This window comes from Oncorhynchus tshawytscha, linkage group LG30 (genome assembly GCF_018296145.1).
Source record: "Oncorhynchus tshawytscha isolate Ot180627B linkage group LG30, Otsh_v2.0, whole genome shotgun sequence".
NCBI lineage: Eukaryota > Metazoa > Chordata > Actinopteri > Salmoniformes > Salmonidae > Oncorhynchus > Oncorhynchus tshawytscha.
Genome location: NC_056458.1, coordinates 20,477,855 through 20,505,447, shown reverse-complemented (window position 1 = coordinate 20,505,447; position 27,593 = coordinate 20,477,855). Strand labels below are relative to the sequence as shown.

Below are 27,593 nucleotides of genomic sequence, written 5' to 3'. Positions count from 1 at the left end.
TTCCTCACCACTAAGGATCACTTGGCAACAGGTGAGATAGACACACACAAAACAAGGCCTCTGATTACACAAAACTCACCAATCAAATTTGTGGGACTCCGCAAACATGAGCTGTAAAAACAGGGCAATTACAAGGCTCACCAGGGCTCAGCTCAGGAGGGCTTCAGACTCGGGATACGACTCATCAAGAGGACCAGCCCTGCAAGCGTCAACAATGGCATGTTGGTTAAGGAGAGTGAGGTTTAGGAGTTTAAGTGGTCTGTGGAATGAGCCAATAGCCTGGAAAGGCAGACATGTTCCCCCCTCTTCACTCCACCCCCCTCCCACCTGCCTGGAATGTGATCCCCCCGAGGGCAGTTCCCATGGCTGGTGCCAAGTTGAGCATGCTCTGTGGGGTCTGGGGGATAGGCAGGAGGCACAGATAAGAACAAAGCTGGCTGCAGATAGAGACATGCCCATTCTGCCTGGTATTGAAGATGTCATTCACAGGCGCACATGGGTACACTCACAACACACACACACACTTGAACTGACACTTGTTTTATTAGAGAATATAACTTATGGACAGGATGAACATACCAGCTAGAGTAAGTAGATGGGAAATTAAAATACAAATGAGCATTCCACAGATGTCAACATTCTCTTACTGTACAGAAGGCAATGAATGTACGAATGTGCATATGCAAAGTAGAAAAGTTACACTATTAAGGGGAAAAACGTGACATGGAATCTATATTTAACATGAAAGGAAAAAAGTAAATGATGATCCAAAAGATCTCATGGTTCTATATACAGTGTATTTACATTAAAGCATTCCTTCCCTGACAAGATACCAAGTAAGATAACAGGGGCTTTGAGAGGCCCAAAGCACCAAATAATCATAACATCTGGCAATGAATGATCAATCAAAGACGGACATAATAATAACACACAATCAATCAAAAATACTATGTACAAAAAACAGCTGGTCTCTTTAGCTTGGACACTTCTCCCATCACATCAATGGGGAAGGGAATAGAAGAGATCCCTGACTGTTTTCAATTCAAGGACAGTTCTGTACAATCCAGTCACTGGGTGACTCCCTCCTCTCAGCGGAGGACTCTGGACATTCGTTACCCTCACGCTCCGTCAGTTTCAAGATTACAACCTTCCTCTGGAGCTGCAAGGCCAACTGGCTAGGCCTACGAGCCAGGAGCTTTGGGCAGTCCTCTGCTGTTGGATGCAGGGTGTCCTGGAGGAAGGAGTCATGTGGTACATCCTGTGGCAGGGGTATGGAGTCCTGTTGTAACTCTTGTGTATGTTGGGAGATGGAGTCCTGTGGTACTTCCGATGATAGTTCCACCCCCTGGGCCAAAAGCATGCTGGTTATATCTGTATAGCCTCCCCGCACAGCCAGGTGCATAGGGGTGAGGCCCTGTTCGTCTGACAGACTAATAGCCTCAGGGCAGTGGACCAGAAGCTCTTTGAAGACCTCACAGTGGCCCCCTTCTGCCGCCAGGTGGCAGGGGGTACGCAGGGTCTGATTGGTGCAGTAGGGGTCTGCCCCTTCCTCCATCAGCATCTTCACTGTGGGCAAGTGGCCGCGTTGGGCAGCGAGGTGGAGGGCGGTAAGACCCTGGTCAGTCCGGGCCTGGATGTCTGCATTGTGCTTGACCAGGAGGCGGGAGGTGCTGGTGTGGCCTGTCTCAGCCGCCACGTGCAGGGGGGTGTGGAAGCCCATGGAGGTCACGTGGACATCTGCCCCCAGCTCTATCAGGATCCTTGCCACCCTGTACTGCCCCCTTTGGGAGGCCAGGTGCAGCGGCGTGCGCCCGTCAGTGGTCTGCCCATCTACGTCCGCTCCAGCCTGCTTCACCAGCAGTTTGGCAATGCCCAGGTGGCCCTGCCAGGCAGCCAGGTGAAGTGCCGTCCAGTCATCTCTGCCCTTCACGTGGACGTCTGCACCTCGGCTCAGCAGCACCCTGACCACGTTCTCTTGGCCATGCTGACAGGCGATGTGTGCAGGTGTGCGGCCCTGGGCGTCCGTCTCATTGATGGAGGCGCCGCGGTCCAGCAGCAGGCGGGTGATGGCCTCGTCCCCGTTCTGAGCAGCACAGTGCAGGGCCGTGTATTGGTCCTCGTCCCGAGCGTTGGCGTTGGTGCTCCGACGGCCCAGTAGTAGCTCGGCCAGGCCCTTCAGGTGCATCTCGGTAGCCAGGTGGAGTGGGGTGGAGCCGCGAGCGTTGGCCAGGTTGGTGTTGGCGTGGTTGAGGAGCAGGAACTTGATGGCCTCCTCGTTGGCCTGCGTGACAGCGTGGTGGAGCAGGCTGCAGCCGCCCTCCAATAAGAGGTCCACGTCCTGAGGCTGCAGGATCTTCATCAGCTTGGACATGTCTTTGGTACGGATGGCGTCGCTCAGCTTCCTCCTCTGCACCTCCCCTGAGTCTAAACAACAAGGAGATAGAAGATACAGTATAGACAGGGCCAAAACGACAAAGAACCTGTCTGAAAGTTAATGAGACACTCCACATGCTCCAGAAGTCATTCAGAACTGTATTACTTATATGTAGGATATATGACCCTGATAAATAAGAATTCCTGTCATCTGTTAAAGAAAACCATGTACAATGCCACAATGTATTGACTACAATCACCATATCAGCCAGTCTTACCACAGCTATTCTCTTTCTCAAAGGAGAGGGTGATGGAGTCTTGAGAGGAGAAGGCAGAGTCTACAGAGGAGATCCCTGACAGTCTCTTGCTGGTGTTGTCTTTGCTGGGACAGCAGTCTTCTGTCACACGGTCAAAGCTCCGAGATATCCCAGAGTCCACCTGGCTCAGCAGCTCTGATAGGCTGTAGTCTTTCTCTGGCAGCATGGCTGATTTGGGCCTGACCGGTTTCTGCATTATCATAATTTTCACAATTTCACAGCATTATTCCAACCTCATAGTGTGGAAGTATATATAAAACACACAGAGAAATCACATTTTTGACTGCACTGGGCCTTTCAATAGTTTCTCTCAAACTCAGTCTTCATGCCTTTCTCCGACTGTTTATCATCACCAATATATCATCTTCACACATTGCACAATAACACCTGTAAATTCTGTCATATTTGGTCAATGGGTGTCGGTCAGTTTGTCACGTACATTGAGCACCAAACACAGAATGTGTCGCAACAGAGTTAACCAAGTTGAACAATGCTGCTGGACAGCATTCTTATTTCATGAGGAAACTGTTTGTCAGGATCAAACATTGACTGTGTATGTATTTTGGAAACAATAACAGGTCCAGTACACAGGAAAGCAATCTCAAAAATAGGCACTCAGACATTCTGACATACCAGAGGGTTTTCTAATTACATTACAGAAGAACAACAAAGAAGACTGACAGAATACTATATAGCATGGCATGTCAGGGAGAAGAAGAGGATAGAAATAACAGAGGAAGAAGGCAGGGGAATAGAAGTGTAGAGGTTATACCTTGTCAGTGGGTAGTCCATGGCAGTGGTTATTCTCGAGCTCAGGAGTTTGGGTCTTGGACTCCTCTTGGGGTTTAGAACACAGCTCCTCAGTTTCTGATGTGATATCTGCAGACAGAAAACAACAAAGGTCAGGTTTGGTTCGGTGTACAGAATAGCATCCCTTAATTGGGTTCTTACTGCTTTGAGACACACACACCCACCCTTTAGAGACATAGGCCCCATTTGGTCTCTACTCACCCTGGAAGCTTGGTCTGGTGTCAGGTGAGGGGGCCCAGCAGCGTTGCATGAGGCACAGGAACCCCGTGCAGGCCTGGGGTCGACTCCGGGGCACAACATTGAGGTCAGGGCGCACCCCTCTTACCACCTTCACCATGATCTGCAGGATGTTGTTCTCCCCTGGAGGAAATAGAGGACATATGTTTCCAATCAACACAAGACATAAGACAAATTGATACACTTCATTCAATTCTCTACTGTTCATATGATACCTCAGTCCATAAGGTCTACTAAGGTCACATTACTCTAAATACAAATTAAATCCTTGATCATATCAATGAATTATGTCTTGATTGTGTGCTGTTGAAGGTATGGAGAAGCAACATAAACTAATCTGGGTAAGACTGACACTAGTATGTACAGTTAATTATTATCATTATTATCATTCATGTGCGCTCAGATAAGGAAGGTGTATAGATGTTTTGTTTGTTTCCCACACCAGGCCTGAAAAAAATCTCTTAGGCTTTCTTCTGTTAATGGTCTCTTTGTTATCATGGCGTTGGGACCAGCGAGTCAGTCAATAATTCAAAGCAAACAGAGGCAGTGGACTTAAACTCAGATCACCCTGGCTTCTTTGGTATCTCCGAGAGAGATTTACATGGTTATAAAAAGTCATGCCGGAGTAAGCATACATGAAACACAGCCCTTATTTTAAGTGTTTCTAAAATCCCTCATGAGAAAAACAATTGGAATCATTTCCCTATTTGACCGCTAGGTTTTATGGGTATAATGACACCTCCCCTGTGGGGCTCAATTGCAGTCCCGGAACTTTGAGTTTAAGAAATACTAGGAGTGCATTTTATAAGACAAACCCTGAAGAACTACAAGGTGTCTTTACATGAGAACAGAATATCTATACATTTCCTCAACATGTCTCACCTTGGTAAGGTTTCTTTTGTGTGAGAATTCCCCAGATGACTATGGAAAAGCTGTAACAGGAAGAGAATAACAACAGTTCAGTATCAAGACATACTGTCAAAAGTGATACATGATTGAATGACTGACTCACTATGGGTTTTCCAGGCATAACCTATAACTGATTAATATACACAGTGTACAAAACATTAGGAACACCTTGTAATATTGAGTTGCACCCCTTTTGCCCTCAGAAGTGCCTCAATTCATCAGGGCATGGACTCTACAAGGTGTTGATAGCGTTCCACAGGAATTCTACCCCATGTTGACTCCAACGCTTCCCACAGTTGTATCAAGTTGGCTGGATGTCCTTTGGATGGTGGACCATTCTTGATACACACGGGAAACTGTTGAGCGTGAAAAACCCAGCAGCGGTGCAGTTCTTGACACACTAAAACCGGTGCGCCTGGCATCTAATACCCCGTTCAAAGGCACTTCAATCTTTTGTCTTAACCCTCTGAAAGGTACACATACACAATCCATGTCTCAGTTCTCAAGGATTAAAAATCATTCTTCAACCTGTCTCCTCCCCTTCATCTACATTGATTGAAGTGGATTTACATCAATAAGGGATCATAGCTTTCACCTGGTCAGTCTGTCATGGAAAGGGCAGGTATTCTTAATGTTTTGTAAACTCAGTGTAAATCCAATTCAGGTTCATATTGATTAAAACAAATTTTGTAAAACAAACAATGGAGGGAAGAAGTGAAAAAACAAAACATCATGACTAAGCATTAAACAGACAACGTTCCACCCCTCTGGCAGACAAGGACAGAGAGAAGTGAAGGTGAAGACACTCACCTGTAGACGTCATGCTTGGTTTCTGACACCCTGTCCTTCTCGATGATGCTCTCCGGCGGCAGGTAGGCAATGGTGCCACAGAACCCGTCACGGCTGATTTCATCAACCCTGGAGAGGCCGTTCCATCGTGCCAGACCAAAATCTGATATCTGAAGGGGGAGATGGGAGATACAGAACAGAACACAGCTTGTTAGGACAAGACCAACATCCGATTTCTAAGGGGGAGATGAGGATATACAGAACATATCTTATTAAGACAAGAACCCACTGGAATTCTCAGCCTTTCCCATTGTTCTTATGGTCATGGCTACCTATGACTACCGTACCCTCAAGCTGATGGCTGAGCCCTCATTGTATTCTATGCATCCAGAGCCATGATGAGGTCAGAGGCAGTCACGTCCTGTCCTAGCCTGACGGAGCCTCCCAGCCATGTCCTGTCCTAGCCTGACGGAGCCTCCCAGCCATGTCCTGTCCTAGCCTGACAGTGCCTCCCAGCCATGTCCTGTCCTAGCCTGAGGGTGCCTCCCAGCCATGTCCTGTCCTAGCCTGAGGGTGCCTCCCAGCCCTGTCCTGTCCTAGCCTGAGGGTGCCTCCCAGCCATGTTCTGTCCTAGCCTGACGGTGCCTCCCAGCCATGTCCTGTCCTAGCCTGACGGTGCCTCCCAGCCATGTCCTGTCCTAGCCTGACGGTGCCTCCCAGCCATGTCCTGTCCTAGGCTGAGGGAGCCTCCCAGCCATGTCCTGTCCTAGCCTGAGGGTGCCTCCCAGCCATGTCCTGTCCTAGCCTGAGGGTGCCTCCCAGCCATGTCCTGTCCTAGCCTGAGGGTGCCTCCCAGCCATGTCCTGTCCTAGCCTGAGGGTGCCTCCCAGCCATGTCCTGTCCTAGCCTGTGGGTGCTTTCCTTACCCCTCGTGTCAGAAGTTGAGACCCTGTTTGACTGAGTTACATGTGTGGGCGAGTAGCCGAACACAAACTCAGTCAGTGTTGGCAGAGTACCTCAGCCTGTTAAGACAGGCCCAGGCTATGTGTTTACATGGAGGTATTAAAACAGACAGGTTGAAGGAAGGTTCCCACCCATTTCTCCTCCACCTCCAACCATTAGTCATGCAGGGGGAGGTTGGAGATGAGGTGGGATGAAGGCTGGGCGGGAGACACCTTTCAACCCGTAGCATATGTGTCCAACAGGACGGCCATTTAAAGCAAAATGCAAGTGAATAATAGATTCCCTCAATACCTGTCAGCTGAAATTCATCCTTGAGCAAATCCTATGAAAAGGACTTGAAGATATTGCGTTTGGGCTGTTGTTTTAAAGAGTCATGCTACATCATTTGGGCTAAGGTTTAGTAAATACTCACTATCAGGTCAAATCGGACTTTTCTAACATTAGACAGTGTATTGATTTGACATATTTGGGTTGTTCCATGAAATAAGTGCCTTTTGTGTCTCTGATATTTTAAGTAGGAATTGTGCACCAATATTGAAATGTAAAATCCTGTTATATTAAATGAAGTGCCCTTTAGTATAGATCACATGGAGAATTCAATGAATCAGATGTTTAATATACAGTAAAGACTTGCTGAAGTGCCTAAATTCAGACGTTTAAACCCAACAAGTTTTCACCGTCATTGTAAAGCCCTAGTTACTTTGTTGCTTTGACAAAGTCATTTCTGAAGATTAAAAAAATAACAACGTGATTAGTGATTCATTTTAAAGGTAACATTTTTTAAATAAAAACTGTCACACATTTTAAGGTAAATCCTGTTACTTGACCTAAACTGTCATTTTAATATGGTGAAACTATTCCTTTTAAAATATTTTTTCTAAAAAACCATTGAACATCTAATAGTCAAATCATAGTGTAGAAGCAGATGAGCTGGTTCTACTGTTTTTGGCCATTTTCTGTGCACCACCAATCTTCTGAACCTGTAGCAGTAGTAACAGTAACAGAAGCAGTAGCAATACTGTAGGAGTGTTTGGTTGAGTTCGCCCGCCGCACCAGGGAGGCAGAATCCCAATTTAGAACCAATGCAATGTGTATTTCAGAAACAATTGTTTCAAATGTGCAAGCTCTTCCCACACAGCGCCCTGTGCGAACTCCAATGAACAAACCAAGTAAGTCGTCTCTCACCTTGATGTGGTAGTGTGCGTCCAGTAGGATGTTGGCAGGTTTTAGGTCCAGGTGCAGGAGGGGTGGGCTCATGCAGTGCAGGAAGTTCATGCCCACCGCCGTCTCGTGGATGATCCTGAAGCGCAGCTCCCAGGGCAGAGGCTCAGCAGCCAGCAGGGTCTCCAGGGAGCCTGTCTCCATGTACTCCATTACCAGGCCCTGGGGGTCCCCACAGATCCCATACACTGGCAGGATGTAGCGAAACTTAGCCGCCTCCATCTTCTTAGCCTCTTCCAGCAGCTCTGCTCGCTCCCTACAGAGGACATAGCGGTCTGTTAACCTACTTACTTAGCCTTCATTACGCCAAGTGGTGCAGAAAGGCCTTGTATACCTGTCTGTTCAGATTGAACTACATACTGTAACTCACACTGTACAGAGTAAAGGGAATTTAGGTTTAGCTGTCCTATAAACCTGCCCATCCATCTACATCCCTCGATTCACACCAAATTCATAAAAAATGCTGTTCTCTTATCTTACTAAGACAGGTATTCTAAGCCTTGTTAAAACAGCACCATCTGGAATGCCTTTTACCATTGGCCCAAATTCAAACTTTGTTACACAGTAGAATACAAGGAGACAACAAACTGAGATGCATGATTTTCCCCATGCATTAACCGGTCTCTCTGACATGCTAGGCCTTAATGACATTCCTCAGAGAGAGCCAGGCCAAATCATCGAGGTCTGTATGGAGTTGTGAACACAACAAACCTCTTGTTCTCTGTGCACGTTGTTCAACCTTTGCACAATTTCGTATTACCTTTATCAGTGTTAGCCTGGCTAGGCTAGCAGATGCAAACAGAGCAGTGTAGCCTATCACTACTGACCTCAATAGAGAGATCTCAAGGAGAGGTCCCTTTGAAAACAAACTCAGATAAACTGCTTAATCTTCATGAATAATGAATGTGTGCGGGAGTGTCTTCACTACAAATGAGCAATGACTTGGGTTTACAAAGGATTCATTAATGTCAAAACAGCATGCTGATGAGAACACCTTAAAAAGTAGTAGAAGCAGATCAAATTATGAAGTATAGTCTATCTCTAAGGCAGCCATTTCTTTCTGTTTGGAGGTGTCAATTATGATCATTCAAGTTCAATAAAAGTGCAAGCTTTCTCATCAAATAAATCTGACAAGAATTAAAAATCAGTGCAAATGTGTGGATTTAGGAGATTTAGGGGGGGAAGAGAGGGGCTGACAGTCATAACACCTGGCATTACCCAGAAAACTCCTCAGCTCAGAAACCTTTCAAAACCAAACAATGACCCTTTTTATAAGGGAGAGGAGCCCAGCAAGACCGGTTCTGCAACTTCTCTTATTGTTTCCACCAAACATCGTCTGCATAGAAGGGAGTTGGGACCCAGTCAGACAAAGCTGGCTTTGAGTCAGAGGAGTGTGTGGATGCAGGGTGATGGCAGGCAAATTACAGTTCATGTACTTTTCAGATGTTAAGAGCAGATAGCATTTTTAGTTCAGGTTTAGTGGGTGCCATGAGTCTAGCTACCACGGATTGGAGATGGATGTCAATGCTTGTCATTGGTAAAGCTGAAGAACTTCCTCCTTGTGCTGTGTATCTGACATTTTCCTTTGTAAATGTTTTGCAAAAGCAGTAGGGTAGAAGTGAAATAAATGGTCATAGGAAGTAACATAATAAAACAATTTAAAGGAGGCAACAAATTCATGTTTGTGAGTGTCTGCTAAAGGGTGATTCAGTGCAAGTTAACCTGAGCATGCACAATGAAAAAGTTAGTCATTTCCAAATGAAATCACGTTCATAATTATCCTTTAGACATCCTTTAGACATATCCTCTACATGTTGGAGTTCAGGCATTATATGACAAGTTTACGGAAGTGAAAGCATGAATTTTTATCATTGAAGAGTAGATGGCCAAGTCTCATATTTCATGGCTTTTAGAAGGGGCTCACAAAGCTTGTTTTTCCACTAACAGCTGCTCCCCAGTGTTAATTAAAAAGATGAGATGTTAATGAAGCAATACATACAAAATTGAAGTGTCTTCACTGTCTTGTAACACCCATTTGTTTTTTGTAAAACATGTGCCTTACATCGGATCATCTTGAAACGTTCTCTTTAAAGCTTTAATCAAGGTTTTATATGGTCTTTAACTGGTTTCTCTCTTTTCCTTGTCAGTATCCTTTTTCAGCATGATGATATCTGTAACATCCATAACGGTTGTGGATGTGATGGATATTGATTTATCCAATGGTGTAAAGTACTTAAGTAAAAAATACTTTAAAGTACTACTTATCTAGTTTTTTTGGGGGGGGTATCTGTACTTTACTATTTATATTTTTGACAACTTTTACTTTGCTACTATCCTAAAGAAAATAATAATTTTTTACTCCACACATTTTTCCTGACACCCAAAAGTACTCATTGCATTTTGAATGCTTAGTAGGACAGAAAAATGGTCTAATTCACGCATTTTACAAGAGAACATCCCTGGTCATCTGTACTGCCTCTGATCTGGAGGACTCACTAAACACAAATGCTTCTTTCGGAAATTATGCCTGCACATTGTAGTGTGCCCCTGGCTATCCATAAATTAAAAAACAAGAAACTTGTGCCGTCTGGTTTGCTTAACATAAGCAATTTGAAATGATTTATACTTCTACTTTTGATACTTAAGTACATTTCTGCAATGACATTTACTTTTGATACCTAAGTAGAAATCCAAATACTTTTAGACTTTTACTCAAGTGGTATTTTATGGGGTGACTTTCACTTCATTTTCTTGGTATCTTTACTTATACTCAAGTATGACAATTGGGTACTTTTTCCACCAATGGATGTATCATACCATAGCTTCAGAAGCTTGTGCATTCAACACATTTTGTGTGCTTTTTCTGGGATTTATTCTTCAGACTTTTACTGAAACAATTGTTGATATCTTGAAAATGATATGTTGGAAAATATATGCTGAAATGCATTTCTCATACATGGCAGTACTGTTTTCTTTTAGATAGAAAGATGAGAAGTGTTTATCAACAATATGTCAACTGTCCTGGAGTGTCTTTTTGAAATGAAAGCCCCCCAAAATATACTGACTTCGTCCAGTGTCCAGAATAATGATCGGCAGTATATGGACATGTATATTGTTTTATTTGACATTTTGCTGCAATATATTTTTTTTAAAAATTGCAATTCAACCAGTACCATTCAAAAGTTTGGGGTCGCTTAGAAATGTCCTTGTTTTTAAAAAAAAGAAGCAAATTTGTAATTAAATAGTACCCACAAAACACCAGCCTCAACGTCAACAGTGAAGAGGCGACCCCGGGATGCTGGCCTTGTAGGCAGAGTTGCAATATCTCCGACTGGCCAATAAAAATAAAAGATGTGCTTAAGAAGACAGACACTGGACAGAGGAACTCTGGCCTAGAAGGCCAGCATCCCGGGGTCGCCTCTTCACTGTTGACGTTGAGACTGGTGTTTTGCAGGTACTATTTAATAAAGCTGACATTTGAGGACTTGTGAGGTGACTGGTTCTCAAACTAGACACTCTAATGTACTTGTCCTCTTGCTCAGTTGTGCATTGCAGCCTCCCACTCCTCTTTCTATTCTGGTTAGAGCCAGTTTGCGCTGTTCTGTGAAGGGAGTTGTACACAGCGTTATACAAGATCTTCAATTTCTTGGTAATTTCTCACATGGAATAGCCTTCATTTCTCAGAACAAAAACAGACTGACGAGTTTCAGAAGAAAGTTCTTTGTTTCTGGCCATTTTGAGCCTGTAATCGAACCTACAAATGCTGATACTCCAGATACTCAATTAGTCGAAAGAAGGACAGTTTTATGCTTCTTTTTCAGCTGTGCTAACATAACTGAAAAAGGGTTTTAGCCTTTTAAAATTATAAACTTGGATTACCTAACACAACATGCCATTGGAACACAGGAGTGATGGTTGCTGTTAATGGGCCTCTGTACCCCTATGTAGATATTCCATGAGAAATCTGCCATTTCCAGCTACAATAGTAAATCACAACATTAACAAGGTCTACACTGTATTTCTGATTGATTTGATGTTATTTTAATGAACAAAAAAGTTGTATTTCTGAGTGAAATAACAGTTGAAGTCGGAAGTTTACGTACACCTTAGCCAAATACATTTAAACTCAGTTTTTCACAATTCCTGACATTTAATCAAAGTAAAAATTCCCTATCTTAGGTCAGTTAGGATCACCACTTTATTTTAAGAATGTGAAATGTCAGAATAATAGTAGAGAGAATGATTTATTTCAGCTTTTATTTCTTTCATCACATTCCCAGTGGGTCAGAAGTTTACATACACTCAATTAGTATTTGGTAGCATTGCCTTTAAATTGTTTAACTTGGGTCAAACGGTTCGGGTTGCCTTCCACGAGCTTCCCACAATAAGTTGGGTGAATTTTGGCCCATTCCTCCTGACAGAGCTGGTGTAACTGAGTCAGGTTTGTAGGCCTCCTTGCTCACACACGATTTTTCAGTTCTGCCCACAAATTTTCGACAGGTCAATACCTTGACTTTGTTGTCCTTAAGCCATTTTGCCACAACTTTGGGAGCATGCTTGGGGTCATTGTCCATTTGGAAGATAGAATTTTGAACAAGCTTTAATTTCCTGACATGTTGCTTCAATATATCCACTTCATTTTCGTTCCTCATGATGCCATCTATTTTGTGAAGTGCACCAGTCCCTCCTGCAGCAAAGCACCCCCACAACATGATGCTGCCACCCCTGTGCTTCACGGGTGGGATGGTGTTCTTCAGCTTGTAAGCCTCCCCCTTTTTCCTCCAAACATAACGATGGTCATTATGGCCAAACAGTTTTATCAGACCAGAGGACAATTCTCCAAAAAGTACGATCTTTGTCCCAATTTGCAGTTGCAAACCGTAGTCTGGCTTTTTTATGGCGGTTTTGGAGCAGTGACTTCTTCCTTGCTGAGCGGCCTTTCAGGTTATGTCGATATAGGACTTGTTTTACTGTGGATATAGATACTTTTGTACCTGTTTTCTCCAGCATTTTCACAGGGTTCTTTTTTTGTTGTTCTTGGCTTGAATTGCACTTTTCGCACCAAAGTACATTAATTTCTACGAGACAGTACGCGTCTCCTTCCTGAGTGGTATGACGGCTGCGTGGTCCAATGGTGTTTATACTTGCGTACTATTGTTTGTATGGTACCTTCAGGCGTTTGTAAATTGTTCCCAAGGATCAACCAGACTTGTGGAGGTCTACAAAAAATATTCTGAGGTCTTGGCTGATTTATTTTGATTTTCCCATGATGTCAAGCAAAGAGGCACTGAGTTTGAAGATAGGCCTTGAAATACATCCACAGGTACACCTCAAATTGACTCAAATTATGTCAATTAGCCTATCAAAAGCTTCTAAAGCCATGACATAATTTTCTGGAATTTTCCAAGCTGTTTGAAGGCACAGTCAACTTAGTGTATGTAAACTTCTGACCCACTGGAATTGTGATACAGTGAATTGTAAGTGAAATAATCTGTCTGTAAACAATTGTTGGAAAAATTACTTGTGTCATGCACAAAGTAGATGTCCTAACCGACTTGCCAAAACTATAGTTTGTTAACAAGAAATTTGTGGAGTGGTTGAAAAACGGGTTTTAATGACTCCAAGCTAAGTGTATGTAAACTTCCGACTTCAACTGTATGTGTATGACAAAAAAAATGACATATTAGGGTATGGTGCATGGCTTGTATACTATTCAGGCTACGTGTAATTATGCAATCCTAAGGTACTATGCCTTTTGCTGACATTTTAAAAACATTCCAAATGGCATGTGTTTATGATAGATATCTATCAAAAAATCTAAGATTTGAATATGTATTTCAGACTAATATCCATAACAGAAGGTGTAACATCTATAACAGTTGTTTTTACACTAAAAAGATATAATGTACATTTCAATATTTAAAAAAGTTTTAGTATGTGTTCAGCCACGCCTTTCCTTCAAAACAGCAATCCATGTTTTGACCTAAGACTTACAAACTCAGACTTTTGCTAATACAGTACGTTCAGTCTCCCCAAAAAGCTTGTCCATTTCACGTAACATTCATAACGCTTCTTATTTGCTTTACTTCGCCAAAATGTCAATATTTACAAGTCTGCTTTTTTAGGTATACACTCCCCCCAAGGAGTACTGTAGACACACATCAACATTTGTATTTATATTTATTCCATTCGGTGAGACATTTAAGTTCTGATTTTGTGTGTAAATGTAATGCCAATAACACTGTAATCACCTTAAATGATTAAAATGTCATTTAAAAGTGCCTGTGACAGTGAACAATTCCTTCAACAAGTTCTCAACGGCAGAAAGTTCAGCATTCGGTCTGTGGATATATAGCCTCAAGTGAAATTAAGTTTAGCCGCAACCTGATCCAATCATTGTCTTCAAAGCTGTAAAAGCTCTCAAATGACAGATGGTCATTATGGTTAAAGTGTTCTACATTATAAGCCCATTGAACAATCTTCCCAACCTCTTACACCTTTAGAAACATTAACTTGATATGACACCAAAAATGTACAAATGCATAAACATTCTCCACTGCTGATGAATGTAAAGCCACCATTTCATAAGCAACAACTTTTGTGCCAAAGGAATGAAAGGACATTGTACAGATTTTTTAAACACATCCACTCCGGTTAGTTTTTAAATCAAGTAGAAAGTAGGAAACTAATAATGAGAGTAAAAGAATAGCTGATAGTCCTCCTTGAGGCTCCAGGGGGGGCTCAGGTGTATACTACATCCAAGATGGTGGAGTGGAAAACATCCGTTAAGAAGAGGGTAGGGTGACAGGATGGGGACAGGATGTTCTTCTGAAGGGGGCAGCTGAGCTAGGCCTCTCGTGTTTCCTCCTGCTGTTGGCATACATGTGAAAGGTCATGGGTCACCCACGCAAGAGGGCATGCCTTCAAAGCAGTCTCAATTTGTTTGGGGCATGGATTACATGGTGTTGAAAGCATTCTCCAGGGATGCTGGCCCATGTTGACTCCAATGCTTCCCACAGTTTGTTGTTTTATTTAACTTTAGCTTTTTTTTTTTACATTATTGAAACATTCTGTATTTCTGGCCTTCTAAACTACGACAAAAACTACTGGCGGCCAATCTGGACCCTCGTCTATTCAGAGGGTAGCAAGGGAAACCTGATGGGGTCTGATGGAAGGTGGACCAAAGGAGAGAAGTGTGGTGTTGACATAATTTGCACATCTCTAAATACATTTTCTAGGTTGTACACTCAAGCTTTTTAAGTGCAATGACAAGAACTGCTCGTGAGAGACGTTAGCTACGCTTAGTATACCAAACATTAATTACACCTTCCTAATATTGAGTTGCCTCCCCCCCCCTTTTTTTTTTGCCCTCAGAACAGCCTCAAGTCGTTGGGACATGGACTCTACAAGGTGTCAAAACATTCCACAGGGAGGCTGGCCCATGTTGACTCCAATGCTTCCCACATTTGTCAAGTTGGCTGGATGTCCTTTGTGTGGTGGACCATTTTTGATACAAACGTGAAACTGTTGAGCGTGAAAAACCCAGCAGCGTCACAGTTCTTGACACAAACCGGTGCCTGGCACCTACCACCATACTCTGTTTAAAGGCACTTCAAACTTCTGTTTTTCCCATTTACCCTCTGAATGGCACACATACACAATCCATGTCTATTGTTTCAAGACTTAAAAATCCTTCTTTAACCTGTCTCCTCCCCTTCATCTTCACTGATTTGAAGTGGATTTAACAAGTGACATCAATAAGGGATCCTAGCTTTCACCTCGTCAGTCTGTAATGGAAGGAGCAGGTGTTCTTAATGTTTTGTACACTCAGTGTATGTTCGCCATCCATGAGTCCGTGACATAAGGCTGAATAAGCATGTTGCCCAGTTCACAGCGTACCTCACACCCTTAGATAGAGGATCAAACTCACAATCACATAGAACTACAACTTCTTACTCTGAAGCCCACAGATGATATCAACCAGATATCATGGAGTCTAGGCTTAAATACTTGAAACAACATTCTTCATACCCCCACACACAATGAATCCCAGAATAACAGCTGTCCCACTCACTTGTCATCTACATGAAGGCAGGGAGGGCACTTGATAGCCAGCCATGTTTTCCACTGTACATGCCGGACTTTGTATACTTGTCCAAATCCGCCCGAGCCTATCTTCTCCCAGCTCCCAAACTCAGAGGAGTCAAAGGTTCTCAGTAGCCCCATATTCCCATGGGAAGGGTCCGGAACATCCATATCCATCTTTAGAAAGGCTTTAATAGTGTTGAAATCCCCAAATCCTTATTTTTTCCTCTAACACACATTCAGAAGAACTAAACATACACACACATGCCTACTGAGAGCTTCCTTCCTTGTTTTTTTCCACCCTCTTGCCTGACTCAGTCTGGCCCCTCCTTCTTTTCAGGTGAAAGCAGGGGAAGGGCCAGTAGATGTGACATCATTTCCTGGGTCTGGCCAGACAGACCAAACACCAGCCTTTCCAGGGAGCATTCAACACTGAACCAGTTTGTCAAAGAGCTCGAGTCCCAACTCTCCTATTTCTGCCCAGAAAAACAATAAGCATCATATTTGTAAATAAGATGGAATTCAAGAACAGTGGAATGTTGGCATATCACCCAACACCTTTCTCCCTCTGATAACCATAACACTAGTAAAGACCCTGTAAATATCCTGAGGAGACATGGGAAATATCCTTTAAAAAAATGTGTTACATGATATCACCCATATGTCTCTGATTTGGAATGTGTGGGTTCATATGAGAAGTATACTAACCTATTCATGAGGTATCCAAACCCACAAGCCTTGTCATAAACCTGCCTGATTCCTTTCCTGTCCACACTGTGTGAGACATGCCAGTGATTCAGCAGGTGTCATATACAGTACCAGTCAAACATTTGGACACCTCTACTCATTGTAAGGTTTTTCTTTATTTTTCCTATCTTCAATATTGTAAAATAATAGTGAAGACATCAAAACTAGTAAATTACACATATGGAATCATGTAATAACCAAGTTTATTTTGATTTTGTTATATTTTATATTCTTCAATGTAGCCACCCTTTGCTTTGATGTCACCTTTGCACACTCTTGGCATTCTCTCAACCAGCTTCACCTGGAATGCTTTCCAACAGTCTTGAAGTAGTTCCCACATGTGCTGATCACTTGTTGGCTGCTTTTCCTTCAATCTGCGGTCCAACTCATCCCAAACAATCTCAAATAGGTTGAGGTCGGGTGATTGTGGAGGCCAGGTCATCTGATGCAGTACTTCAATACTCTTCTTCTTGTTCAAATAGCCCTTACACAACCTGGAGGTGTGTTGGGTTATTGTCCTGTTGAAAAATATATATAGTTCCACTAAGCCCAAACCAAATTGGATGACGTATTGCTGCAGAATGCTGTGATAGCCAGGCTGGTTGAATTCTAAATAAATCACTGACAGTGTCACCAGCAAAGCACCCCCACACCTCCTTCTCCATGCTTCACGGTGGGAACCACACATGCGGAGATCATCCGTTCACCTACTCTGCGTCTCACAAATACATGGCAGTTGGAACCAAAAATCACAAATTTGACTCATCAGACCAAAGGACAGATTTCCACCGGTCTAAGGTCCATTGCTCGTGTTTCTTGGCCCAAGCAAGTCACTTTTTATTATTGGTGTCCTTTAGTAGTGGTTTCTTCGCACCAATTCGACCATGAAGGCATGCTTCACGCAGTCTCCTCTGAACAGTTGATGTTGAGATGTGTCTGTTACTTGAACTCTGTGAAGCATTTATTTGGGTTGCAATTTCTGAGGCTGGTAACTCCAACGAATGTATCCTCTGCAGCAAAGGTAACTCTGGGTCTTCCTATCCTGTGGCGGTCCTCAGGAGAGCCAGTTTCATCAGAGCGCTTGATGGCTTTTGCGACTGCACTTGAAGAAACTTTCAAAGTTCTTCAAATTTTCCATTTTGACTGACCTTCACGTCTTTAAGTAACGATGGACTGCCATTTCCCTTTGCTTATTTGAACTGTTCTTGCCATAATATGGACTTGGTCTTTTACCAAATAGGGCTATATTCTGTATACCACCCATACCTTGTCACAACACAACTGACTGGCTCAAATGCATTAAAGGAAAGAAATTCAACAAATTAACTTTTAACAAGGCACACCTGTTAATTTAAATGCATTCCAGGTGACTACCTAATGAAACTGGTTGAGAGAATGCCAAGTGTGTCCAAAGAGGTCATCAAGGCAAAGCGTGGCTACTTTGAAGAATCTAAAATCTATTTTGATTTGTTGAACACTTTTTGTTTACTACGCGATTCCTTATGTGTTATTTAATAGTTTTGATGTCTTCACTATTATTCTACAATGTAGAAAATAGTTTTAAAAATTAAGAAAAAAACCCTGGAATGAGTAGGTGTGTCCAAACTGTTGACTGGTACTGTATATCAGCAAACTTGATGAACAATAACAATTTTGGAAGAGAATAATTGTTTCTCAAAAGTATCACGTTTATAGAAGCTCCTCCATGAATGAAAAAGTATTATCTATCATGGGAATGGGTTAAAAATGTTTTATTTTATTCTGGGGGAAATCCCCAAAACATCTATGAATTTTCTTACAATAGTATCCCTTTTCAATCCGAGTTTCCACAGACCCCCCTGGATCGACAGAACAACTTCTTATCCTGATTTATATTAACATAGAGGGGTGACCAGATGTAAATGGGCCATGTGGGAAATAATAATGAGATCTTAATCGTTTATGAGGGACCCTACTTCACACCACAGTGATGCACATCACCACTGAGACAGAGCTAATTGTTTAATGCCTGGGGCTAATAGACACAACAAACACTTCACATATCTCATAGGTACATTAACATTAACAACATTTGAAGGTGTGAACCCTGAGAATGAGGGTCGTTTCAGATGATGGTCCATCTAGTCCACACCTCATGTTAACCCACCTTATTGTGGGTTTTGACACACCTTGTTCCATGACTGTGGAAAGAGACAATAGCTAGATCCATACAGACTGAAGCACTATGATCCTTTAAACACCTTTCTTAGACAGAATATCTTTGCATAATCTAATGCTGATGTCAAGCGCTCTGTTCGGGGTCTCTCAGACAAATCACATTTGTGAAGATAGCACTCCCTTCTGGTTGATCCAGGTTCTGACTCCTGGTGGGAAGCTATAGGTGTAAAACAGGTGGAAAGACTGACTGGTTCTTTTGATAAACATACAGTTCCAGTCAAAAGTTTGGACACACCAACTCATTCAAGTGTTTTTCTTAATTTTTTGCAAATGTTCTACATTGTAGAGCAGTAGTGAATACATCAAAACAATTAAATAACACATACGGAATCATGTGGTAACCAAAAAAGTGTTAAACAAATGAAAATATTTTTTAGATTCTTCAAAGTAGCCACCCTTTGCCTTGATGACACAGCAGGTAGCCTCTCCTGGCTTCTGCCAAACCCAGATTTGTCCACTCCATAGAACGAATTTCCACTACTTGAGAGTCTAATTGTGGCGAGCTATACACCACTCCAGCCGATGCTTGGTATTGTGCATGGTGATATTAGGCGTGGTGCGGCTGCTCGGCCATAGAAACCCATTTCATTAAGCTCCTGAAGAACAGTTATTGTGCTGACGTAGCTTCCAGAGGCAGTTTGGAACTCATTAGTGAGAGTTGCAACCGAGGAAGGACGATTTTTATGTGCTCTGCGCTTAATAAGCACTCGACGGTTACATTCTGGGAGTTTGTGTGGTCTACCACTTCCCAGCTGAGCTGTTGTTGCTCCTAGCTGTTTCCACTTCACAATAACAGCACTTACAGTTGACCAGTGAAGCTCTGGCAGGGCAAAATTTGGTGGCATCCAATGACGGTGCCACATCACTGAGCTCTTTAGTAAAGCCATTCTACTGCCAATGTTTGTCTATGGAGATTGCATGGCGGTGTGCTCAATTTTATACACCTGTCAGCAAAGGGTGTGACTGAAATTGCTGAATCCACCAATTTGAAGTGGTGTCCACATACCTTTGTATATATAGTATGTAAATATTGTGAGACATGCATGTTTAAAATTCACAAATGATTCAATAGCATACTTTTATTTATGTTGATAAGTCAACCTGTGCAGTTTTGACCAAAGAAGCAATGCAGCAAAATACTTTTAACTGTACATCCATCTCTGTAAACAGCTTCCTCTATGTTTTGTTTTTTTACAATAAAAGAAAGGAACAACTAATGTTGACGTAAGACAAAGTGGCTCTTGGTTCTAGTAAATGCTATCATCCTCCATCAATGTGCTCTTGTTCCAGGGATGTATTTTGGGGGGAATGTAACATAGGCATTTCGGTGACAGCGTTCAAGGTCTCTAGTCCACATAGGCCTTCATAATAAGAATCGGCATACCATGTGTGTAGACTATCCACTATCCTTCACCTTCACCAGGACTGTGAGGTGACCAGCACCTCCCCTCTCCAGTCTAGTAGCTGAACATATGCTGTGTTGTGTTGGCCTGCTGCTGCGCTGCATGGGATTGTATAGCCTGCACTGGGGTTTGGGTCTCAGAGTCCTGGGCATCATCTGGAGCCCCCTCCACCACAGGGGTGACCTGGAACCCCTCAGCCTGCGTGACGGGCCTCCAGGCCAAGGTGGGGGCCTCCAGGAGTTGGCCCTGGATTGGGTTGACGAAGGTGGTCAGGTTGATGAAGTGGGCGACCGACTGTGGCCCAGTTCTGTCACCACCTGGCTCCACTGTCTCGGCTGTGAGCTCGGTGGGCCGGTTGTGTAGCATTGCGGAGCCAGTGACTGCGTCAAAGGTGACAGTGAGGATGGAGCTGTCTAGGGTGAGGGGCCGGTGGTCACTTGCCGTCAGGTGGCCCACGGCTACGGGCTGCAGGCTGGTGAACTGGGAAGGGGCATGGGAGGTGATGGGGGTCACTGTGATGTTGGTACAGGAGGCTGAGGACGCGTGGGGGTTGGCTTGCACCACCACCTACAACAACAGCACCAGTCACATTGGGTCAGATACTACTACTAACAGTATGATAGGCTCACACAATCTACAATCTGTAAGCACAACCCCCACCTGTGGACGTCGGGCCCTCATACCACCCTCATGGAGTCTGTTTCTGACCGTTTGAGCAGACACATGCACATTTGTGGCCTGCTGGAGGTCATTTTGCAGGGCTCTGGCAGTGCTCCTCCTTGCACAAAGGCGGAGGTAGCGGTCCTGCTGCTGGGTTGTTGCCCTCCTACGGCCTCCTCCACGTCTCCTGATGTACTGGCCTGTCTCCTGGTAGCGCCTCCATGCTCTGGACACTACGCTGACAGACACAGCAAACCTTCTTGCCACAGCTCGCATTGATGTGCCATCCTGGATGAGCTGCACTACCTGAGCCACTTGTGTGGGTTGTAGACTCCGTCTCATGCTACCACTAGAGTGAAAGCCCCGCCAGCATTCAAAAGTGACCAAAACATCAGCCAGGAAGCATAGGAACTGAGAAGTGGTCTGTGGTCACCACCTGCAGAACCACCCCTTTATTGGGGGTGTCTTGCTAATTGCCTATAATTTCCACCTGTTGTCTATTCCATTTGCACAATAGTATGTGAAATTTGTCAATCAGTGTTGCTTCCTAAGTGGACAGCTTGATTTCACAGAAGTGTGATTGACTTGAAGTTACATTGTGTTGTTTAAGTGTTCCCTTTATTTTTTTGAGTAGTATATATATATATATATATATATATATATATATATATACATAAATACATACACACACACATACACACACAGTTGAAGTCATAAGTTTACAAACACTTAGGTTGGAGTCATTAAAACTCGTTTTTCAACCACTCCACAAATTTCTTGTTAACAAATTATAGTTTTGGCAAGTCGGTTAGGACATCTACTTTGTGCACAAGACAAGTCATTTTTCCAACAATTGTTTATAGACAGATTATTTCACTGATAATTCGCTGTATCACAATTCCAATGGGTCAGAGGTTTACATACACTAAGTTGACTGAGCCTTTAAACAGCTTGGAAATTCCAGAAAATGATGTCATGGCTTTAGAAGCTTCTGATAGGCAAATTGACATCATTTGAGTCAATTGGAGGTATACCCGTGGATGTTTGAAGGTAGACCTTGAAATACTCAGTGACTCTTTGCTTGACATCATAGGAAAATCAAAAGAAATCAGCCAAGACCTCAGAAAAAAATGGTAGACCTCCACAAGTCTGGTTCATCCTTGGGAGCAATTTCGAAACGCCTGAAGACACCACGTTCATCTGTACAAACATAGTATAAAAAAAAAAATAGTATGCAAGTATAAACACCATGGGACCACGCAGCCGTCATACCGCTCAGGAAGGAGACACGTTCTGTCTCCTAGAGACGAATGTACTTTGGTGCGAAAAGTGCAATTCAATCCCAGAACAAGAGCAAAGGACCTTGTGAAGATGCTGGAGGAAACAGGTACAAAAGTCTCTATATCCACAGTAAAAACGAGTCCCATATCGACATAACCTGAAAGGCCACTCAGCAAGGAAGAAGCCACTGCTCCAAAACCACCATAAAAAAAGCCAGATTACGGTTTGCAACTGCACATGGGGACAAAAAATAATACTTTTTGGAGAAATGTCCTCTGGTCTGATGAAACAAAAAAATAGAATTGTTTGGCCATAATGACCATCGTTATGTTTGGAGGAAAAAGGGAGAGGCTTGCAAGCCGAAGAACACCATCCCACCCGTGAAGAACGGGGTGGCAGCATCATGTTGTGGGGGTGCTTTGCTGCAGGAGGGACTGGTGCACTTCACAAAATAGATGGCATCATGAGGAATGAAAATGTGGATATATTGAAGCAACATCTCAAGACATCAGTCTTAAAGTTTGGTCGCAAATGGGTCTTCCATATGGACAATGACCCCAAGCATACTTCCAAAGTTGTGGTAAAATGGCTTAAGGACCAAAGTCAAGGTATTGGAGTGGCCATCACAAAGCCCTGACCTCAAACCTATTGAACATTTGTGGGCAGACCTGAAAAAGCGTGTGTGAGCAAGGAGGCCTACAAACCTGACTCAGTTACTCCAGCTCTATCATGAGGAAGGACCAAAATGCACCCAACTTATTGTGGGAAGCTCGTGGAAGGCCACCCAAAACGTTTGACCCAAGTTAAACAATTTAAAGGCAATGCTACCAAATACTAATTGAGTGTATGTACACTTCTGACCCACTGGGAATGTGATGAAAGAAATAAAAGCTGAAATTAATCATTCTCTCTGCTATTATCCTGACATTTCACATTCTTAAAATAAACTGACCTAAGACAGGGAATTGTTACTAGGATTAAATGTCAGGAATTGTGAAAAACTGAGTTTAAATGTAGTTGACTAAGGTGTATGTAAACTTCAACTGTAGATGTGATCTCCATATAAACACTGCATTACATAACATTTAATTGCATAAAATAGGTGTGGCCTCAACTTTAATACATAGCCCTATTAAATCATAAAAGGTTAACAAGCATTTTTTCACAGCTTGAAAGAGAACAGCACACTTTGGTGGTTATTCAGACAATATTTATTGCTCAAGATGATAAACCTGATATGTCAATAATTAATTAGTCATAATCCCTGCATGGCATTGACTGACATTCAATATAAGCAGTCAACCAGGTTCTGTGCATTTCACAGAGCCAATGCCAATATTAAATGGCAGGAAGCAGTTTGATCAAACACTGGCCCACTGCCTATTGAAATGCATAATCTTGCACTTGTCAGTTACCATGTTATAGGCTGAGAAATAAGTTAGCATGGTTAAAACTTCCCACATTCTTTTTACATGGTTTTAAGATGACTTCGGGCATCAGCAAACGCCTCAATCTGCAAGATCGCTCTAAAAGGGCTCTTATTTACTAAAACAGGGAGCAGTCAGGCCATTGGAAACTCTACCAGCAGCCCATGTCAATATTTGACCCACAACTTTTCAAACAGCAAGAGATTGGTACCAGACATCAGCCTAGGCATTTAACACACCTGCCCATTTTGTTCAATGGCCATCCTGGGCAATTTCTTTCCTCAAGGCCCTCATTACTAGCTAACTAACAATTTTGCACTACATTTTGACAGGCCCAATTGGCAAAAAAAACAGACCAGGCCATCTGGCATTTGCCCAAACTGCCCTACGGACAACTTCAAATATAACCCATACAGTACATGCAGGAGATAACTTCATGAATGTGGTTGTTCTAGATCAACATAAATGGCATGCATTTTTTTCCAGCAACCAGATGCCCCAGTGTAATCAGTCAGTCATACCTGGATATGATTTTTTTTTTTTTAATTTTAAAAATCAGGGCTCCTTGCTTATTCCGTTTTCATATGGGTTGTTGAGAGGGAGAAATCGAACTGGCCCCTCTCATCTCAAAGCCTTTCAAGCCATATAGCAACATTCACAAGTCCTCTGAAACCACCAGATGATAGGCATAGAAAGCACAGCCAGGGATAGCAAGGCCAGGGTCACACAGGCCCCAGGTCATTCTAAGACTGTTCATACCTGAAAAATTGACCATTTCCAAGAGTAAACCCTACCACTACAATTTGTCACTACTACACTAGTAGAAGAACTGTTCTCCTGTCTTTTCAAAAGTATTTTAAACAGTAGGGCATCTGACTACTACGTCCATCTTGAGTACTGCCATCATGTCGGTAAGAGTATAGCAGTCCTCTCAGGAGGTTCATTTGCTGAGAAGAAAAACAGTAGTTAACAAAGGGAATTCATCTCGAAGACAACATTCATTTAATTTACCGGTTTAAGAAAAATAACAGTACAATCATTAGCTAAGTAAAAGCCCAAAGCAGTGAAACCCTTCAGATTTCCCAAACTTTCCTCATCACCCTTTCAGTTAAGATAATGTTTAAAGCTCCGATACATGTCCTTTTTAAAACAAAAAACAACAAAAACAAGTAATTCAGTGGAAATGCATGTGTGCATCAACACTGCAATAAGTATGCCTTGGGGTAGTCTCACTTTCTTTCCCTCGCTCAGCATATGAGATCATTGGGGTTCTAGTTACCACTTCACCAACCCCAGACAGAGTTGTAGTGTAAAGAGGGCATCTTTAGGTCAGAAGATCACAGGAAACGGCATATCATTTTAAAACACTGCAATAGCTTATAAAAGAAAAGTGATAATACAAAAAAAATCAAAAATGTTAATATATAAAAAATAAATTCATCTTCTCCATGATGTCGCTGCACTGTTTTGAAATAGTGTTTATAGTGGACAATACAAAACTCAATGAACTATATATTAAAAACTAATTTTGGTCTTCCCAAAATTGTTTCAGTGTCAGATAACGTATGAATGACATTTACCTCTTTCGATGTGTTATTTACAGAACTGTCATAACTGTTTATGTCTGAAATATTTAGTCTAGCATATGATTTTCACAGTAGCTCTGAGGTTTGTATGTGAATTTATTTTAGATGTCTTGTATTACAATGTTAGGCTTTATCATCTCCCACTAGTATCAACCTTACAGTGGAACAGACTGGTTCCCTTGACAACACATCAAACACCTATCTCAATCACATAGGGGCTACAGTACACAAGCTGCTTCTATACACTGACTGAAGAAACAATAGGAATATGCTCTTTCCATGACAGACTGACCAGGTGAATCAAGTTGAAAGCTATGAACCCTTATTTTTATATCACTTGTTAAATCTAATTCAATCAGTTTAGACGAAGAAGCAGAGACCAGTTAAATAAGGATTTTTAAGCTTTGAGACAATTGAGACATGCATTGTGTATGTGTGCTATTCAGAAGGTGAATGGGAAAGACGAAACACTTAAGTGCCTTTGAACAGGGTATCGTAGTAGGTGCCATACGCACCGGTTTGTGTCAAGAACTGCAACGCTGCTGGGTGTTTCTTGTTCAAAAGTTTCCTGTGTGTATCAAGAATGCTCAACCACCCAAAGAACATCCAGCCAACTTGACAACTGTGGGAAGCAATGGAGTAACCACGGGCCAGCATTCCTGTGGAACGCTTTCGACACCTTGCAGAGTCCATGTCCCGACGAATTGAGGCTGTTCTGAGGGCAAAAAATATGATATTGGTGGAGTTGTCAACACCATTCTTCACTCCTTTGGTCCACCTTCCATTAGATCCCATCAGGTTGCCCTTACTACCCTCTGATTGGACAAGGGTCCAGGTTGGCCACCAGTAGTTCTTCTCATGGTTTAGAAGGCCATTCATACAGAATGTTTCCATAATGATGCAAAAAAAACGGTAAACTTAAATCAAACAAAAAAATGATCTCATGAAATGGCATGAAGGTGAAAGTTATTCAAATTAGCATCACCCAAACAGATATACTTCCTGTCAAATATTTCTGCTTCAAAAAAAGGTGAAGGTGAAGGAAGAGCAGGAGAAAGGGAGATAAAGACAAAGTTTTCCCAACCAGTAGTGTATGTATAATTCACGGATCGGGAAGTGGGATCTCTCAGTCAGTGCAAGGTGGTATGGGTGGAGGCGGCATGGCGAGCTGGAGGACTAGAGGGGAAGAAGCGAGTGGTAGGGGTGGTGGAGTGGGGGACTGGAGGACTAGAGGAGGGGAAGAAGCGGGTGGTAAGGGTGGTGGAGTGGGGGGCTGGAGGGTCTAGAGGGGAAAGAAGCGGGTGGTAAGGGTGGTGGAGTGGGGGGAGGACTGAGGAGGACTAGAGGGGGAGGGGAAGAAGCAGGTGGTGGGTGGTGGGGTGGGGGCTGGAGGACTAGAGGGGAAGAAGCGGTGGTAAGGGTGGTGGAGTGGGGGACTGGAGGACTAGAGGAGGGGAAGAAGCGGGTGGTAAGGGTGGTGGAGTGGGGGCTGGAGGACTAGAGGGGAAAAAGCGGGTGGTAAGGGGTGGTGGAGTGGGGGCTGGAGGACTAGAGGAGGGAAGAAGCAGGTAAGGGTGGTGGAGTGGGGGACTGGTGGTGGGAGGGGGGGGTGGTAAGGGTGGAGGACTAGAGGGGGGGGGAAGAAGCGGGTGGTAAGGGTGGTGGAGTGGGGGACTGGAGGACTAGAGGAGGGGAAGAAGCGGGTGGTAAGGGTGGTGGAGTGGGGGCTGGAGGACTAGAGGGGGGAAGAAGCGGGTGGTAAGGGTGGTGGAGTGGGGGGAGGACTAGAGGAGGGAAGAAGCTGGAGGTGGAGTAGGGGACTGGAGGACTAGAGGGGAAGAAGCGGGGGTGGTGGAGTGGGGGCTGGAGGACTAGAGGAGGGGAAGAAGCGGGTGGTTGGTGGAGTGGGGGACTGGAGGACTGGGGCTGGTAGGACTAGAGGAGGGGAAGAAGCGGGTGGTTGGGATGGTGGAGTGGGGGACTGGAGGACTAGAGGAGGGGAAGAAGCGGTGGTAAGGGTGGTGGAGTGGGGGAGGAGGGAAGAAGCGGGTGGTAAGGGTGGTGGAGTGGGGGCTGGAGGACTAGAGGAGGGGAAGAAGCGGGTGGTAAGGGTGGTGGAGTGGGGGCTGGAGGACTAGAGGAGGGGAAGAAGCAGGGATGGTGGAGGGATGGTGGAGTGGGGGAGACTGGAGGACTAGAGGAGGGGAAGAAGCGGGTGGTTGGTGGATGGTGGAGGACTAGGGGGGACTGGAGGACTAGAGGGGGGAAGAAGCGGGTGGTAAGGGTGGTGGAGTGGGGGCTGGAGGACTAGAGGGGGGAAGAAGCAGGTGGTAAGGGGAGTGGTGGAGTGGGGGGAAGACTGGAGGACTGGAGAGGAGGAGGAAGGGGAAGAAGCGGGTGGTTGGGATGGTGGAGTGGGGGACTGGAGGACTAGAGGAGGGGAAGAAGCGGGTGGTAAGGGTGGTGGAGTGGGGGGCTGGAGGACTAGAGGAGGGGAAGAAGCGGGTGGTAAGGGTGGTGGAGTGGGGGCTGGAGGACTAGAGGAGGGGAAGAAGCGGGTGGTAGGGA

The 27,593-nt window shown here is 43.8% G+C and overlaps 1 protein-coding gene across 1 annotated transcript; it reads right to left on the bottom strand.

Moving 5' to 3' along the window:
* Positions 1 to 524: 524 nt before the first annotated feature.
* On the bottom strand, positions 525 to 16,025 carry LOC112245078 (receptor-interacting serine/threonine-protein kinase 4-like). The gene is made up of 8 exons (XM_024413014.2): positions 15,694 to 16,025; positions 7,584 to 7,875; positions 5,457 to 5,605; positions 4,620 to 4,669; positions 3,702 to 3,860; positions 3,463 to 3,569; positions 2,652 to 2,880; positions 525 to 2,424 (listed from the first exon to the last, which is right to left on the bottom strand). Exons 1-8 carry the CDS (start codon positions 15,879 to 15,881, stop codon positions 1,043 to 1,045), a joined length of 2,556 nt encoding a protein of 851 aa, XP_024268782.1. The 5' UTR covers positions 15,882 to 16,025; the 3' UTR covers positions 525 to 1,042.
* Positions 16,026 to 27,593: the final 11,568 nt, after the last annotated feature.

Bases quoted from the DNA above. Each gene is read 5' to 3' on its own strand.
- LOC112245078 (XM_024413014.2), bottom strand. From the start codon at position 15,881: ATGGATATGGATGTTCCGGACCCTTCCCATGGGAATATGGGGCTACTG. The intron at 3,861-4,619 runs GTGAGACATGTT...TATTTCCTCCAG, and splicing joins ACAAAAGAAACCTTACCAAG to GGGAGAACAACATCCTGCAG. The intron at 3,570-3,701 runs GTGAGTAGAGAC...TTCTGTCTGCAG, and splicing joins CACCAGACCAAGCTTCCAGG to ATATCACATCAGAAACTGAG.